Source organism: Microdochium trichocladiopsis (genome assembly GCF_020744255.1).
Source record: "Microdochium trichocladiopsis strain MPI-CAGE-CH-0230 chromosome Unknown B0I36scaffold_15, whole genome shotgun sequence".
In the NCBI taxonomy this organism is placed as follows: domain Eukaryota; kingdom Fungi; phylum Ascomycota; class Sordariomycetes; order Xylariales; family Microdochiaceae; genus Microdochium; species Microdochium trichocladiopsis.
The window spans coordinates 545,811-561,735 of record NW_025763558.1 but is presented as its reverse complement, the minus strand read 5'-3'; the positions used below and the strand labels follow the sequence as shown (position 1 = coordinate 561,735).

The window sequence follows — 15,925 nt, the reverse complement described above, 5'->3', positions numbered from 1 at the left end:
GTGATCACTATATGACAAGTGCTACTGCTTTCCATGCATTGACACAGCGAGTCTCTACCTTCCACATCAGCCATGGACGCTACATGCATTTTGTGTCACAAGAGACGGTCCTCTAGACGGAAGACACAGGACACTGTCGACCGCTACATATGCTCCAGGGCGAATTGCGGGTGGATCAAGAACTTGATCAACCCAGTAACCCATAACAGCCCATGTCCCGTCAAGGTCGAGATTCACTGCTACCCACAAAGTCCCAGTACAAGTCCGACCTCTGGCGAACCAACGAAGGAAACTACACTACGCCCCCAGCATTCGATTGCGGAGCTCCACGGCCAGGAAAGAAGATACCAGCCATTCAGACATCAGCCGCAAGTGAACTTCTCGACAAAACCAACAAGGACCGATCTTGCCGGGTCTAGCAGGGCAGGCATCCGCGCCTACGAACTATACTAACAACTCCATACGATTGTCGCCTGTTTCTCCATAAAGCCGTTATCCTAAAAACGGGGCAACGCATACTTCTTCCATGCGCAACCAATCCGAAACATTCCGAAGCCAGGGCTCAATATGAGTAGCCCTACAAAGCTGGCCCTTCTCTAGCGTAGGGGGAGGAGTCGGCCTGGAGTCAAAGAAATGCCAGCACTTATCCGTTATCTGATAGTTCACCAGCGGTTTCGAAGATTTACTTCGCTTCTCAACCGGCGCATTGCAGAGGGTGACTCAATTCACCCCACGATGTCCTTTGTGTTCTGACCTCTAACCTTTTCAGTTTATTGAATGGTAAGATCTTATAACCATAAGATCAGTCGGTTGGGATTCTACTACGGCTTGATAATAAGCTATATGGTGGAATATTTATTGCGTTGAAGCATGATAATGCATGCTCTCGCTGTGTATCTTAATCTCACGCCGTCTCTCGTGATATCAAGTGCGCTCTCTTATCCAAAATTCTACTTTCACTTTCCGCTGTTTGACGCCTCAGAGTTGGTCCTTCATGAAGGTGGCCTGGATAAATTGAACGAGGGCGTCAACGTCCGCTTTTGTGGACATAGCACCTACACTTGCTCTAACCACCCTGAGCAATTCATGAATGGTCAGCAGTCGAAGCCACCAAACTCAGATGTGACGTGGAAACTGCTGCTGAAACAACGGAAGGACTGGGGTCATAGGTGCTGGGGGCTACCAGCACAGTACTGATAACAACGTAGAAGATTCCTATACTCAACAGAATACTTACCCGGTAGGTGTCCCATGGAGGACACCTTTGGCTGATCTGCCACACATGGAGCCTGCTTGTAGTGCGCGATGCAGCATCCATGACTCATATCCCAGGACTGCGTAAATTCCTCCGGGATTGCACACTCCTACATTCTCGATGTCAGCATTAAGAGTATCATCATGCCAGTTATCGGTTCACCCGTCCATTGCTCGGCTCACCTCCTGACCTGACATATATTCCGGCTTGATTCGCTGCTTCTTCAACTTCCGTGAAAGGAACATATTTCCCATCATGACCGATGATATTGAAAGCAACTGCTGAGCCATGTCTGAAGGTGCTCCCGACGGAGACATCGTCTTGCTTCTGGTGTTTGTAATGGTAGATTTGACACACTGACCGCCCATTGTAGTGCCGCAGCGCCACGAGCCCTTGCTGCAACCGCGTGACAAGATCGTGTGTATGGTCAGACACCACCTCCATCGACATGAAAAGTCGTTGGTGCGAATCGATGGCTTCGCCAAGGGCGAGAATGCTATGGAAAGGGAGAGTCCCATCCTCCAGCCCTTCATGCAGATTTTCATCAGGTCCTTCTTGGCCCTTGGAACGGTGAAAGACGTCCTCGATCACACCGACAGCCTCGACCGTTCCACCTCCGAAATATCTCCTAAGACTCAATATATGGCCAGACTCTCTGCGGACAACCAGAGCCCCTACGTCCGGGAAACCGAAGATCTTATAGAAAGACAAGCATGTGAAGTCCGGTGATGATGCTGGATCTGAAAACACTCGAGACATGGGAAATGTCATGGCCAACGCTGCAGCATCCAGCAGCGTGTATGTATTCTGTGAATCGTCAGCATGGCGCACGTGCCCATTCCAAGGGCAGTCGCCTGCCAGTCAAGTTCGATTGGGCCGGGTACGCAAATAAGCCTAAGGAGTGGCGATCCGGCAGTTTGACATCGGCAGTAGCTGGTCGACGAAGCCAGTCTTCGACCTCTTCATCACTCTCGAAGCAGTGCGACTGGTTGTTCGACCACTCACGAACTCCAACGAGGCTGGTATGCGCGTCCCTGTGATATCCGTACCAGAATGATTTCGAACGTGTCTTCTCTCCCAAGTCTCGGAAGGCTTCCCCTACAAGCTTGATAGCTGCTGTAGCATTTGCGACAAAGACAAGATCGAAGTGTTCCGGATTAGCACCCAGGAAATCTAGCGTCTTCGCGCGGACGTCTTCAACGACATTGCTGGAGAGCCTCGCGGGAGCATTTTCCGAGTGGGGATTTCCGTACAAGCCTGTCAGCATCTTCTCGGTGAAACCTTCGATCGCTGATTTCGCATATATCGTGGCTCCACTGTGGTCAAGATATACTCCTATTACAATATAGTTCCAGGTCAGCTGTGTCGGCGAGACTTGTGTTTGTCAAACGACCATATGATTAGCTATGCTTAGGAGTTCTGAGTAGCTCACCAACGTTCATATGCGGATACTCAGTCGGCCTCATCCTATCGACATTTTCGTTATAGGTTCCGGCCATCTTGCTGATGGAGCACATGCTGAAAACCCAGCCTAGCGAGACCCTGAAGGTTACTCTAATTGGAACGCTATTGGTGTCGGGGACGAAACCGGGTTATCAAAGCTGCAAATAACGAAGACGTGCAGATATTAACGAGTATTATACATGACATCCTAGTCACGCCCTTATCCTGATTGCTTTCAACCTATATTTGTTACGGTCAAGAGTTGATGTATGATCTTGTTTGCGGAGCAGACGATAGCGACCCCGCCTTCTAGTGCTGCTTTCCGTTCCTGAAGTGTCACCCCACCCTTGGACAGCCTCGACAGCGAACTGACTATGGGATTATAGTCAATTTCGTCCTCGAGTAAACCTGCTGTGGGCTTTCCGCGCCATTTGCTCTGGGGTGCTAGATGATCAGGCGCTTTCACGGTTTGTACATCAAGAGTGTATGCTCTCAGACTTATTTCGCTGGCAGCCTGCGACAAGTGGCTGCATTCGTGCTAGAGCCTTGGGTGGCCTTCAAAAGCGAGAAAGCTTGGCGCTGCCAAGAAAGGCGTCAGCTATCCAAGCACCAGCTGGCGGCTAGCTGTAATTGTGTTGGTCTTGGAAATCGGGTCATAATGTACGGTGTGCTAGGCGATCTGGTCTTCTGCTTCCAGAGCTTCAAAGAACTCTCCTTGCCTCTGCCCACGAGCAGCCACTCGAGTAACCATCGACCAAGAACCTAATAATACTAGTAGAGCTCATAGAGACGCGATCTGCGTGATCAATATATACCGTACCAACGAATCTGAACGACGCGCTTTGACTCGAACGCAGCGAGCGAAGACATGACTTGTGCGATGTTGTCAACCAAGACGGCAGAAAGGTACTATAGTAGGGATATACAATACCTTGGTGCAAATATGTTACTTTTGGGACATCTTTCCAACCGGCGGACTCCGTCATTCGCGGTACATTAGCAATTATAGAAATGACCTGTTAGGAGTGACCAGATCAGAGAACTGCTTAGCAGGCTTGGTACCTGCAGTTGCTCACTTAATCATTTCGACGTACTGACGCAGCATTCGTCGATGATTCTGTCCGAGCCTCGAAGCTGTACCTGTGCAATCCAGGCGCCATGCACGGTATGCACTCATGTGGGCAAGGCGTCGTTGAAAGCTGAATTAGGACGCGTGCTAAAAGACCCGCGGTGGGTCTTGCCGCCCCCCCGAGATCTTGGTTCACAACCACGAGTAAGCTCTCGATCATGCAGCAACGCAACGCAGAGACATTTCTACGGAAAAGTGATCACGGCAGAACTCGAAAATAGTATAGTGCGTATGACTCAAGTTGGCTCGGTTCAGATGACAAATGTTCTCCAGGCGTAAAGTGAGGTTGATGGAGGACGACTCGGGCGCTGTTCACCCCACTTTACAGGGTCTCCTACCTCCGGCGCCACGCCCCGCAACGACAGCACAGGAGGCGCCAGAGACGTTCTCAACTTCCCCTGGGATTATGCGAATCCTCATACTGCTGCCGAGCGAGCCGTAGCGCAACAACGTTGCGGTGATGTTGCGAGTTACGAGGGCCGTCGAGATAAGCATCGAGTGATGAGTCATGACCCCACGAAACCATTGAAAAGAGGGACACGAAGAGTGCAAGTGAAGCGTCTGTTGCCGGGGTTCAGCTGCAGAAGCGATGGTGACCTCTTTTAGCTAGAAGATTACTCACTCTGAGTTCGATAGAAAGACTCCATGCTTCTAAGGCGCGGTAAGACAAGGCCGCTATGGGACTGTTGTAAACCCCCCGCTGCCGGGACATTGCACCAGACTTCTCCTTTCGACATGAAGGTCTCTATCCGACACGAAGTTGACTGCTGCTGTGCATCCTATGGCTGGTCGAAAGCAGTAATAACGTGCAGCATTATGCGGTATCAAGGTATATGAGCCGCCAGATTACACCTGCAACGCAAGACATGAGTTACTTTGCGGGATATGATCAAGATACTCCGAAAGTCGCAACTCGCAGAGTCGTTGACCAAAACAAGCATCTGCTGTGACCATTTGGTAATTAGCCATCTTTTGTCCGCAACAGTCATGTGTTTAACGGAGCCAAAACGCGTGAGTCAAGCTTCGGCGTGACAGGCTATGACTTAAGTCCTTGCTTATGATGATCCTCTTGATGTGCGCTACTCCAGAGTACATCTTCCAAGAAGTTACTGATCCCAACGGCACTTGTGGCTTTACGACCCATATCTGAAGGCGAGGTGGGCATTTCCTTGTCTGCCGTAGATTTCTGTGCTCGTACATCTCGCTTCTCGACGAACCTTGTGCGACCGTGAGTTATTAACCCTATTCTGCATGCTTAAGAACTCCCAGGTGGTCCTGGCTCGAGTTGCTGCCGACTGCTACTTGTCATGTTTTCTCCCGCATCATGAACTACGTAAGAACAGATAATTCTCTCCTGAAGCAACTTTGCTATCAGCGACAGAACGGCATCAAAAGCGAACGTGTTTCCCAGTACAGCGCATAACCGCAACCATGAAGTCTATCACCATTGTCTATGTTCTTCTAGCGTGTGCTGTCGCTGCGGACCTCCACGGCCACGAGCGCTACCGGCGGCATCCAAAACAGCGCGTTCACGCGCATAACAAACGTCATACATGCGATGAGGACTTGGCGGTCACGCCTAGTTCTGGACTCGTCATCGTATCCAGTGCAGACTCCAGCTCCTCTGCTGGTATGTATACAGCGCAGGCGGCGGCCGCCACATTAAGCGCCGGAGCGGGTTTCTCTGGGGCAGCCATTTCGGTTTCTGTTGCTCCCGAAGAAACCTCCGAGTCGCCTGCTAGCAGCGAACGCACTTACTCCATTACCGGGGATATCACTTACTATGATGTCGGCCTTGGTGCTTGTGGGTATGATGACTCTGTGCACAATGATAGCGGTTTATTCGCTGCCGTGTCTGCAGAGTTTTGGAACGGCATCAGCACGCTCACCAACGCTGGCCCTGGCCTGCCTCTCCACCCTCTTTGTAACAGGAAGGTCACACTCTCCGCTCCGAATAGCAATCAAGTGGTTGTCACTGTGCGCGACAAGTGTCCCAGCTGCGCCAAGGAAGCCATAGATGTCAGCAGAGCTGCATTTAAGGCTCTTTTTGGTAACCTGGATGTTGGCCGAACTAAGGTAAGCTGGAGTGTGAGCTGGTAAGTCCACCGTTCTAGTCTTCAGGCTGCTCCTATCATTTCCGTTTATTAGACAAACGAACAGTGCCCATTTGCATTCCTCCTTCTCATGGATGACGGTCCCACACGGCACCGGTCTCTACTAATCCACAGGATCACTTATGCTCGGAAGAGCTTTACCACAAAACGAAATGAGTGCGCATGTCTAACCCTATCCTGGCGCTTCTGGCACATGGGGCATGCTCGCATGCACTGCAGTCGCAGGCACTAGTGACTCGCTGCCCAAGGGAGAAGAGGCCGTATTCTTTAATCACATAGCAGGGCTACCCGCATATTTATTAGGAAAGATAGTGAACCACCTTTTGTATCAAGAGATTCGTATAGTTTCTTTCAAAACGATCTTCAGACGACGAGTTGATTGATAACATCGCAGGATGAATTATGACGCGGCGTGGCATGACGATTAGTGTGGTCTCTGATGAGTCAGCGGCGCCCAAGAGTCAGGACTGTGCTAACACCTACCAAGCGAGGGAGGGGAAAGAGATCCAGCTCGTGGTGTCTCCAATAACGATAGACACCTTTTGAATTTACACTCTAGACGTTATTGAAGTCCTTAATACCGACTGACTGATTGAGCTTTTATATAACAAAATCCGGAGAGCATGCTGTCGCAGAATAACTTGGAACATGACTGTCACAGTGCGGAAAGGTGTGCACATCCGACCCGAAACGTGGGGGCGATGGATGATGCGCTCGCAGGGATCTGACAGCGCCGGATGCAGGGTCCGCTCCCGGACCTGGTCACATTTCGCGTCAACTACTCAAGCACGAGGGTTGCGCAATTCGCGATCCGGGCAATTCGCGTTGCTGATTGGCGCGACCCGCTCATTGACTGCAGCAAATCCGGACAGGGCTCAATGACGCCTGTCGATGAGACGAACGCAGAGAGAACCTTAATTGGACGTCCTTTCGAAGGACCTTGCGCGCGGCTCTTTCTGGACCTCCCGATACTTGGCCGCACATGCCACGAAACGGACTGGACAATTATGGTGGGTCGAGTCACCCGTCTTTCCTTGCGGCTCGGAACAAGGCGTGAGGTGAGGTTCCTGAATTATGTGGGGTGCCTCCCCAAACGGCGCCCGTCGACGGCTGCTGCTTCGACGTCCTGCTGGTGCAAAGCCTTCTCTGCAGCAAGCTTGAAGGGGCAGGACCCCACTCCTGTGTCATTGCGAGTAGGTCGGCGCCGCCCAGATGGCGCATCATGTTGTATGGCTGTCTCTCTTTCCGAATTACTCATTCCGACAAGGCTGAGCTGGGGCTAGACAAAGCCGATGAATGGCGACCAGGAATTCCGCCTTGGGGTGGCCGACGTGTGGAAGTTCCCGCTGGCAATTTGGGGCGCAGGCAACCCACTGACCCACGCAGGCACACCGTCCAGCTCGCGGCACGAAAGTGGACCGTGGCACTTTGTGCTGTGCCTTCGCGCGACTAGAAGGCCCGTCCTGGGTGTCGACCAACAAGGCAAGCCAGCAACAACCATATAAGGTCACCATCAGCTCGGCATTTCAGGCCCGCATCCTGACAAGAGATCCTCACCCATTTCAAATCACACGAGAAAACGCACTACCGATCCCCAAGCTATGATGCAAGCGTGCAACGCTGCCCGAGCGGCGTCCGGAACGCCAGCCACACTGGCCGCGCCTGTGGCGTGGGCAATATATACAACGCGTTGCCGAACGCCCAGACGCTGTCAAACGACCGTCGATGAAGCTGCCGCTCCTGAGAAGCCGCGTGTGTTGCCGAAAAATCTTCAGTCCATACAGTCCTTCAATGCGCTTGAGGTCCTGGCGGATGGTGCGCGTCGTTGCGACGGCGAGCACCAGCGAGATCCAGCGCTGGAGCATGGACTGCGGGAGCTGAGTATACTCCTCAAAGACAACTCATACATGGGATCAGACCTGCTCCAGTGCTTTGCCAGCTTCCCGGAACCTCCTACGGATATATAGCGCGCTTCACCGTACTCTGACTCGCTGGACGCCGTGGTGAAGTTCCTCTTTTCTATGGCCACTTCATGGACCGAGTTGATGAAGAAGCATGCGGCACACGGTTACCCATTGCTGATGGATGAGGCTAGGACCGCTGCATCTGCATCCAGACGTTTTGCAACTTGTCGTCTTCCGTGCCTCCAGGAGGACAGCAGGTGTTCCCCGCGAGCCTGTCGGCACGCAGATGTAGTTTCTATTCGAGGATCAGGACTTTCATCGGTCTGCGGAAGGTTTTTTTTTTTTTTTTTTTGCCAAAGGCACAGGATCCCGCCTATGCGAATTACAAAGTCAATCTTATCCAGCGATACCAGGAGTTGGCCCACACCACCCGAAAGCCTAATCGACCCATGCCTCCATATAATCAACATAGCAACAACGATATGTTCAACAGTCGGCCTCGCCAACAGCTGCGGCAAACAATGCGCAGAGCTTTGTCGGAAATGTCCCCTCTCCAGCGGCGCCAAACCAACAGTGGACGGCCCTGCCAAGCCAAACGATGTCCGTGATCGTTGGATCTCTTCACAACAATCCTCCCAGCGTTTCCCAAGGAGTTGCCGCTCGGCCCCAGGAGTCAGCAACCCCGATGAATGTTGCAAGTCATCAATTTTCTACGACCTCGCAAGCACCCTCTCCTGGACGGCAGCGCCAACACAGCACGCGTTGCGTACTGAGGCGCCGGGTTTAGCCTGGCACGGTCAACCCCAGAGACTTCACAGACACATGCGCGGCCGAATGCGCATATCTCGGAATTATCGACAAATCAGCAGGCTAGTGGTGCATACTGGTCCAGTGGCTCACCTGTTTCAGCTCAGTCGCCCGTCGTGCAGGCTTCGACGGCCATGCGCACCATTCACAAACGGCAGGCTGTTCAGCCTCAACAAGCCTTTGTGGCACAGCCAACACCGACTGAACCAACCTCGACCGGCCTCTTGATCCCAGGCCGCACTAACCAGATTCCCATCAATGAATCCCCGAGTGATCCGCAGGATAGTAACTGCATCATGCGTACCCTTCATCATGCCCACATTCGTAGTCCAAAGCGCCTCCGTATACGACCCGAAGCACAGAATGAGCGATACTACCAGTCAGTCAGGAGACTCGTGTTAGGTCCTACCTCAATTGCCCCTAGCGCCGTGGTCCACAAATTCAGCTTCCACTTGGGTCCTAGAGATCGTGATCGTTTGACACATGTCGAAACCGATCCCGATGATCGACTCCCTATTCAGGAATACACCAACGGAACCGTACGCGTCCGGATCCGCTGCTGCTATCTGCTCGACCAGCGGCACAGCATCACTGACAGCGACTGGGTCACGAAAGACGTTATCTAGCCTGAACACCTTTTTCTAGAAGTCAATTATTCCGGCTTGACCTTACGGCGAAAGGCGCACCATTCCAAAGACTTGCCGGTTGAGGTTCCAGCAAACGCGCTCTCGGAGGAGAACCACCTTCATGTCTGGGTTCCGGAAACTGCTAAGCGCCCACGGCAGGCGCCGAAGAACAGTCACCCACATCTCGCGGTAGAGCTTGTCGAAACGCTAAGTCACTCAGCCATTTTGAGCTTGGTCAAGACTCACGGCATTCAGCAATCCTCGAAGACTCTTAAAGTCATCAGGCGACGATTATCGAGCACTACAGCCAGTAATGATGATGAGATCGCGGTGGTTAGTCACGAGCTGGTCATTGACTTGGCAGACCCATTCACCTCCGCAATCTTCAAGACTCCGGTACGTGGCATGAATTGCACCATCTTGAGTGCTTCGATCTGGAGACGCGGTTGAATACCCGATTAGGCAAAAAGAAGACATGCACGTGCGGCAAAGGGGGGTCATCGTGTCAGAGTTGCCCAGATGAACCTTCCTCCGTGGACAAGTGGAAGTGCCCACTGTGCTCAGGTGATGCTCGGCCATACAGCTTGCGCATCGACGAATGGCTGGCTGAGGTTCGCGACAAACTCGAGAAAGACGGCACATTACGCGCCAAGGCCATCCTTGTGTCCGCGGATGGAAGCTGGAAGATCAACGAGGTGGTCGAGGAGTATTTACCGCCTGGAGCAGCGCCAGAATTTGGTAACAACAAGTCTGTTGCAGCGGTGGTGAAGGAGACGCCTGTCATTGCCATCGACAGTGACTAAAGTGAAAAGCGCAGAGAGCCCTGATAAGTTGCTGGGTGTGTCTTCTCAGCCTTTCCATAGACTTTCATTAAAGCATTGAGCCTGGGTCAAAACTGGCGATTATATATCTGATAACAAACCAGAATCCCTCTATGATATCCAGTTTCTAAGCCGCGTGCGGGTCCCAATGCTAGTATGGCTTGCTTAGTTTTACGTCTAATCTTACACTTTTAGTGTCTTACCAACTTATAGGGCTTACAAAATTACTACCATACTGAAATATCTCTGATCGGGGAAAAAGAAGAGCATCACTTTTCATCGAATAATTCGTTCATGACGTGTTCCTTCATCCACCTCTTACTACAGCGCGATTCTCCAGATCCTAAGGGACAGAGAGGCGCTCCCGCATCGCCTGCGCATTGAACGCGTGGGATGGCAGAGCCGATGGTTATCGTGGGGGCTTCTGCTGGGCTCGACCAGAGTAAACACCACCCACACGCGGGCCGAAGCGCAGAGGCACCGCAGGCGGCGCGCGAACACACCGAAGGCGACACTGTGGCGAGCGTTTGAACGCAGAACTCGACTGTCGAACAAGAAATTGCCGACGTATTTGGGAATGAGGATAAGGCGTGCCTCCACAACCTCCTCGAGAAATTCTACGCCCTCCGTATACGACGCGACCGAGCCTCGAGCGGGGCACGACCGACAAACATATCGAAGGCGTCATCGCGAAAACCGTACAGGTGACTATCGACGCGGAGGAGAAGAAGCAGAAACCTACTTGGGCCGCGGTCGCGTCGAGCCCGGAGCTTAGTAGCAGTGCATGGCAGCCCCCGGTCTGACATTCCCGAACGCAGGGAGATGCAGGTAATAATATCGGCCCCCGAGGGGAACACACTCCCTGACAGGGACCCAAAGCGACGGTGGAGGGTGTGGACGCCGCCCTGTGCGGCCGGGACACTCTAGCAGCGATGCGCCTTCAGTCCGGCGATATCATGATTACCTTCGCGAGTAAAGCGGCCAAGCCCGGGCGCGACGACTAGTGGCTGGAAGGGGCCTACGGCCAAGGGGCGTTTCTGAAGCACCGCCAAGTCGCGGTGATCGCGAAGGGCGTACCGACGGCACTACTGGCAGCCGCGCACGATGAGCGCACACTGGCCGCGCACACAGCGACGGAGAATAAGGCGGGCATCACAAGGTGCAAACGGGGCCTCCCTATGAACAACCAAGCGGCGAACGCATCGCTCATCATTTTCACCAACGGCGTAAGCGCAGCTCAGGAGCTGGTCCAGCGCGGGTCAGTCCGGCAGGCTCGAATTTTCGACTACGAGCCTTACGACCCTAGTCTCCGCGGTTCCTTCAATGCTACGACTGTTACGGCTCCGGCCACAGGGCCCGGGTGTGCAAGGCCAAGCTGAGGTGCGGGTACTGCGGCGGCGGCGCGCAAGAGGGCGGCTAGAAGAAATGTACTAGGGCGGCACCGAGCGCCAGGAAGGCATGCGTCAACTGCCATGGACCACACGCGGCATGTGACCGGCGCTGCAGGGTAGTGCAGACGGGGCGCGAGTGAGTCCGCGAAGCATTCGCCTACCGGGCCCGCCGTTTCGAGGCAGCCGAGAGTGTCGACCGTGTCGGTCCTCCGGAGCGATAATGACACTAGGGCACCACCCGTGAGCACCCGCGGGGGAGCACGCCTTGACGGCGACGCGCGACGAGTGGCAGGTCGTGCAGGGTAGAGAACGATCCAGGCCCCGTGGCCGCCCACGGAAGCAAACAGCGTAGAGCGTCGGCGGTAGCCAGGATAGGGCTATAACGTCAATGTTCATTGCGCCCGCGAAGCGGAGGCGTGGCGACGGAGGATCAATCGCAGCGCTACCGGAGACGAACTCAACCCGATCAAGATGAAGCTCTCAGTCCTGTACTGGGACACCGTAGCAAGCAGGCAGAACACGGCGCTGTCCCTAGAAGACCACGCCGAGTACGTGGTCCAACAGGGACAAAGGGGGTTCTACTGCCCCAGCCGCTGCCGCTACACGGCGATTTACGAAGGCGGCAGAGCGTTGTTCTACGTATATAAGTGGCTTGACCCAGCCTCGTGGACGTGGCGCGAGGCAACCAATTGGTGCGTCATTACCTTCGGGTCGGAGAACGGGGCTTATGGTAATACGCCGCCCTATCGGTCGGGGCTGGCATTTGGCATCCATACCCCCACGCTGAAGCACGGCAAGAAGGAGACAGGCCCAAGCAGCGAAAGTGCATCGATACAGTCGTAGTGCCTCCGCGTCGTCTGCAGCGCACCACTGTCGACCGCTATCCGGTATCTTGAGGGCGAAGCCTGCGTCCCTCCCTTGGACCTACACCTGAACTATGTCACCGCAAGCTTTCAAGAGAGGACCGAGAAGGAGGATGAGGAGAAGCTTGTGCGCATCGCGTCCGCAAGGGCAGCGGGCTTTGTCAGCCGCGCCCAAAGCGCGGCGGAAACGAAACTCGACGGCGAGCAGCCCATTGCCGAGACCTGACGCAGTACTGACATAACAAGTGACAGGCCTCCTGGCGGGGACCGGAGGGTCCTCACCCAAGCTCGCGCCGAGGGGTGGGAGGACCGCTGGAACGCTGCGCGTGCGCAGTGCACAGACCCTAGACCGATCGCGGAGGACTGCCAGAGCAGGGGCAGTGGCTCCGCCGCTGCCGTCGGCGCGGTCGTCGGCACGGAAGGCACCTAGCAGCTGAGCTGCTGTGAGGGCAGCGGCGGCAAAGGACTGAACGAAGCTATCAGCATATGGATACCGTGAGCAAGCCGAGGTCGTCGCGGAGACGAGGCGCTCGATACGCTCGCGCGCAGCACTTACTGGGTCGGCATCGCTCTGGGCGTGCTCCGGGCGTCGAGCATCTCGCGCACGGCGGTAGCGCCTCTGGAGGGAGAGGGGCGGTGAAGTTTGCTGCTGCTGCTGCTGCTGCTGGCGCATCCGCTCTCCCCCTGGCCAGGGCCGCAGAGGCATCGGCAGCGATGGTTTTGAGTCGTGCGCTTGCTTCGTCCTACGCGCTGCCGGAGAGGGCGCGCTTGAGATGTTTCGATTCGGGTCTGGAACATGGCAAAGTTAGCAAGTGAGATGGGGGTGAGATTGTAGGCGGCGACGTACCCATCGTTGTTGCTGTTGCTGCTGTTGCTGTGGCTGATAAAGACGTCAGCGCGAGGCCCTCGACGAGGAACACTGATAGGTTGACGATGGCTTGAAGGAAGAAAGAAGGAATCACGACGACGACGACGACAATGCCACCGTCAGCATGTAAGGTACTACAGTAACTGCCAGTGGTTGTCCCGGATACTGAGGCCGGCCTATACGACGACTTCAGGCTGAGAAGCGTCGCCATAGACTCCAACGAACCGCACTTTCCCGCGAACCACGCTGGCTTGGTGGCCTGGAGGGTGGCCAACCTCGCCCAAAGAACGCCTGGCTGGTGGGAGCCTTTCGTACTACGCGACGGAACCACGCAGCTCAGACGCCGCTTGAGCGTGCCGAATACGTAGCGTATATTATCATCTCGCTCCGGCACGGTTCGTTATACAATAGATTTGCAGTCTCGCGAAATCGAGATAGGTAACGCGTGCTACTACTACTAATAATAATCATAATAAAATTGCTAGCAAGAAAATGGACTCCATAATATAGCCATCCTTAAGTTATATTACTTTAATCATAAGTCAGCTTTAAGATGTAACGTTAGCGTTAATCAGCTATATAGATAACCGAACGGAGGTAGTAAAGATAGCTTTTGTTAATTCCCTTCCCTCCTTATATTTACTGTTACTAACGTGTGTAAAAATACTCTAGAAGGTTTAGAAGCTTTTTGAAGTGAGCATAAGCCTTATTTTTCGAGAAAGGTTCAATCTCGGTGTCTCGTGTGGGGAAGGAAGCAATTTTCTGCTTTCCGTTGAATGTAATCGGTCCATTGTGATCGAAAGTTTCATCTCGTCCTTTCGGCTTAGCTGGAGATTGCGGTAGTGCTGCTTTTGCTGGAACTGGAGCCCCCTCGTGCTTGTTCCTATGATAGCGACATGACGCTTTCATCCGAGGACAAACCGTTCCGTTGCCCATAGGCCACTTGCACATGACTTGATCGACGTCTGGGATGGATTGGGCAGCACGCTTTTTCGCAACCATTTGTTTTGGCGTAGGGTACAAGGGTGGATTAAATAACGTTGAGTTGGTATTACTAACGCTTCATTGCTGTCCAGTAATATAACAAATTATCGAAATGTAACGGTGATGATTATGTGACTGCTCTCGTACGGAATCTCAAAACACTCTGTAGATCACGTTTTTGTAAATATAAATCACCCATAATCAGTGCTCTCTTCTCTAGCTGACACACTGACCCCCAAGAGTAACGCGTTTCCGACTAGATAGGGCTCCGCATTTTTAGTCTTTAGCATGCCTTTTACTTAGGATTAGAATACTGTATTGCAGCCAGTTGCACCTGATATACATAAAAGAGCCTAGTGTCTCGTCCTATATTGTGGCGTTCGACGGTGGTTCATGAGTTCGCGAACCAAATCGATACGACGAAACAACTTGCACAGGACTATCATTTTCTACTCTTGTATAATTACTCCCCATCACTTTTCGTTTCCTCTGTCTCGTACAAAATGCCTGATCCACCTTGACAGGTCGCGCAAATTGTCTTTCCTACGACATGAAGTGACAGGTTACCAAAGACATGATAGTCAGACAGAACCTTACTAATACAGTCAAAAGGCTTGGGAGAAGTAGTAAATTTGCAAGCAATGGGGTTCACTCGGCCTCCTCGATAGGAAGCATAATGAGGAGAAGGGTCCATGCGAAATTGCGCTTAAGACTCGGATTCTGGCCGCGCCTGGACCTGATACCCGCGTGGGGTAGCAAGTGTTCATTCTAATTGCCGTTCTTGATGAATTTGCCTGGCTCGTGACGGTGCCTGAAGCGACGGAGGCTATGCCCGTTACCTGAGGTTGCTAAGGCTCAAATTTCGCGCGACGGTCTTGCGGAAGATCATGGCCCGGTGTAGAAGGTCGGCCGGCGGTCATGTGATCAATTGGCTGTGAGTCGCAACCCTTGGCAGCGAAGGCGCCGGGCTTCTCAAAATAGAAAGGCCCACGCCGTCTTAGAAAAACCGTCAAAGATGTACTACTAGTCAAGGCAATATTCTTCCAACTCTTGCCGAAGGGCTAGTGGCCGTGCCGACCGCAAGCCATATCCCCACTGCCTTGAGATTATACTGGGGAGAGAGTTCGTCGACGACAGTATGAATAGTTGAACTATCCTGGGCAGATGGAGAGCCGGGAGGCGAGGAGGAAATCGCTGATCGGCATTGGATGGTAGACTCCGGATCGCCCCAGTATAACGGGCTTCTTGGACTATGTGAACAAGACTTGCCGGCAACAAGTTTATCATATCTTAAGGCCCCCGAGTTCTGCTCGAGGCCACAACCAGGGGCTAATACAGGCAATGTTGACGAGAGGCCGAACCTAAACATGCGCAGGGATGGATATTGATAAGTTTGCCCATGGCTGTCTGCAGATGAGCTGCAATGCTGTTGAAGTGCTGGCGGTCTGTATTGACCGCATACTTGCTTGAATCCTGGTATGGTACACAGCGAAAGGCCTGGTACTGTTAGCTGTGTCTTGCTTGTGTACGCTGCTCCTCTCTAGCTGGGTCACATACTGACTCATCTTCCATTCTACACTACCACCTCAATGGAGGTTCTTTGACTTGGCGGGAGTTTGAGCTTCTCGAGCGATCTAGGAAGCTAATTCATCGGAGCGCAGGGTCATAAGGGACATCCCTTCCCGCAAGGTTCGAAGAGGATTAACGAGCTTCTCTGTGC

The 15,925-nt window shown here is 53.3% G+C and overlaps 6 protein-coding genes across 6 annotated transcripts; 3 read left to right on the top strand and 3 right to left on the bottom strand.

Annotated features, from left to right (window-relative positions):
- Positions 1–72: 72 nt before the first annotated feature.
- B0I36DRAFT_356268 (uncharacterized protein) lies at positions 73–453 on the top strand (the record flags this gene model as incomplete). Its single annotated transcript, XM_046157583.1, has 1 exon — positions 73–453. The coding sequence occupies one exon, from the start codon at positions 73–75 to the stop codon at positions 451–453; it is 381 nt and encodes a 126-aa protein (XP_046004561.1).
- A 525-nt stretch (positions 454–978) lies between these two features.
- B0I36DRAFT_378440 (pyridoxal phosphate-dependent transferase) lies at positions 979–2,754 on the bottom strand (the record flags this gene model as incomplete). The annotated part of the gene is made up of 5 exons (XM_046160680.1): positions 979–1,075; positions 1,238–1,364; positions 1,438–2,034; positions 2,087–2,590; positions 2,688–2,754. 5 exons carry the CDS (start codon positions 2,752–2,754, stop codon positions 979–981), a joined length of 1,392 nt encoding a protein of 463 aa, XP_046004560.1.
- A 2,846-nt stretch (positions 2,755–5,600) lies between these two features.
- Positions 5,601–5,912, top strand: B0I36DRAFT_226204 (RlpA-like double-psi beta-barrel-protein domain-containing protein-containing protein; the record flags this gene model as incomplete). The annotated part of the gene is made up of 1 exon (XM_046149081.1): positions 5,601–5,912. A coding segment is annotated over one exon (312 nt), but the record flags the coding sequence as incomplete, so codon positions are not given.
- Positions 5,913–7,435: 1,523 nt separating this feature from the next.
- Positions 7,436–7,852, bottom strand: B0I36DRAFT_340630 (uncharacterized protein). Its single transcript, XM_046155959.1, has one exon. The coding sequence runs from the start codon at positions 7,804–7,806 to the stop codon at positions 7,504–7,506; it is 303 nt and encodes a 100-aa protein (XP_046004558.1). The 5' UTR covers positions 7,807–7,852; the 3' UTR covers positions 7,436–7,503.
- Positions 7,853–8,443: 591 nt separating this feature from the next.
- B0I36DRAFT_356264 (uncharacterized protein) lies at positions 8,444–10,081 on the top strand (the record flags this gene model as incomplete). The annotated part of the gene is made up of 4 exons (XM_046157582.1): positions 8,444–8,517; positions 8,633–9,191; positions 9,279–9,674; positions 9,821–10,081. The coding sequence occupies 4 exons, from the start codon at positions 8,444–8,446 to the stop codon at positions 10,079–10,081; spliced, it is 1,290 nt and encodes a 429-aa protein (XP_046004557.1).
- Positions 10,082–12,373: 2,292 nt separating this feature from the next.
- On the bottom strand, positions 12,374–13,308 carry B0I36DRAFT_54646 (uncharacterized protein). The gene has a single exon (XM_046163010.1). The coding sequence runs from the start codon at positions 13,057–13,059 to the stop codon at positions 12,415–12,417; it is 645 nt and encodes a 214-aa protein (XP_046004556.1). The 5' UTR covers positions 13,060–13,308; the 3' UTR covers positions 12,374–12,414.
- Positions 13,309–15,925: the final 2,617 nt, after the last annotated feature.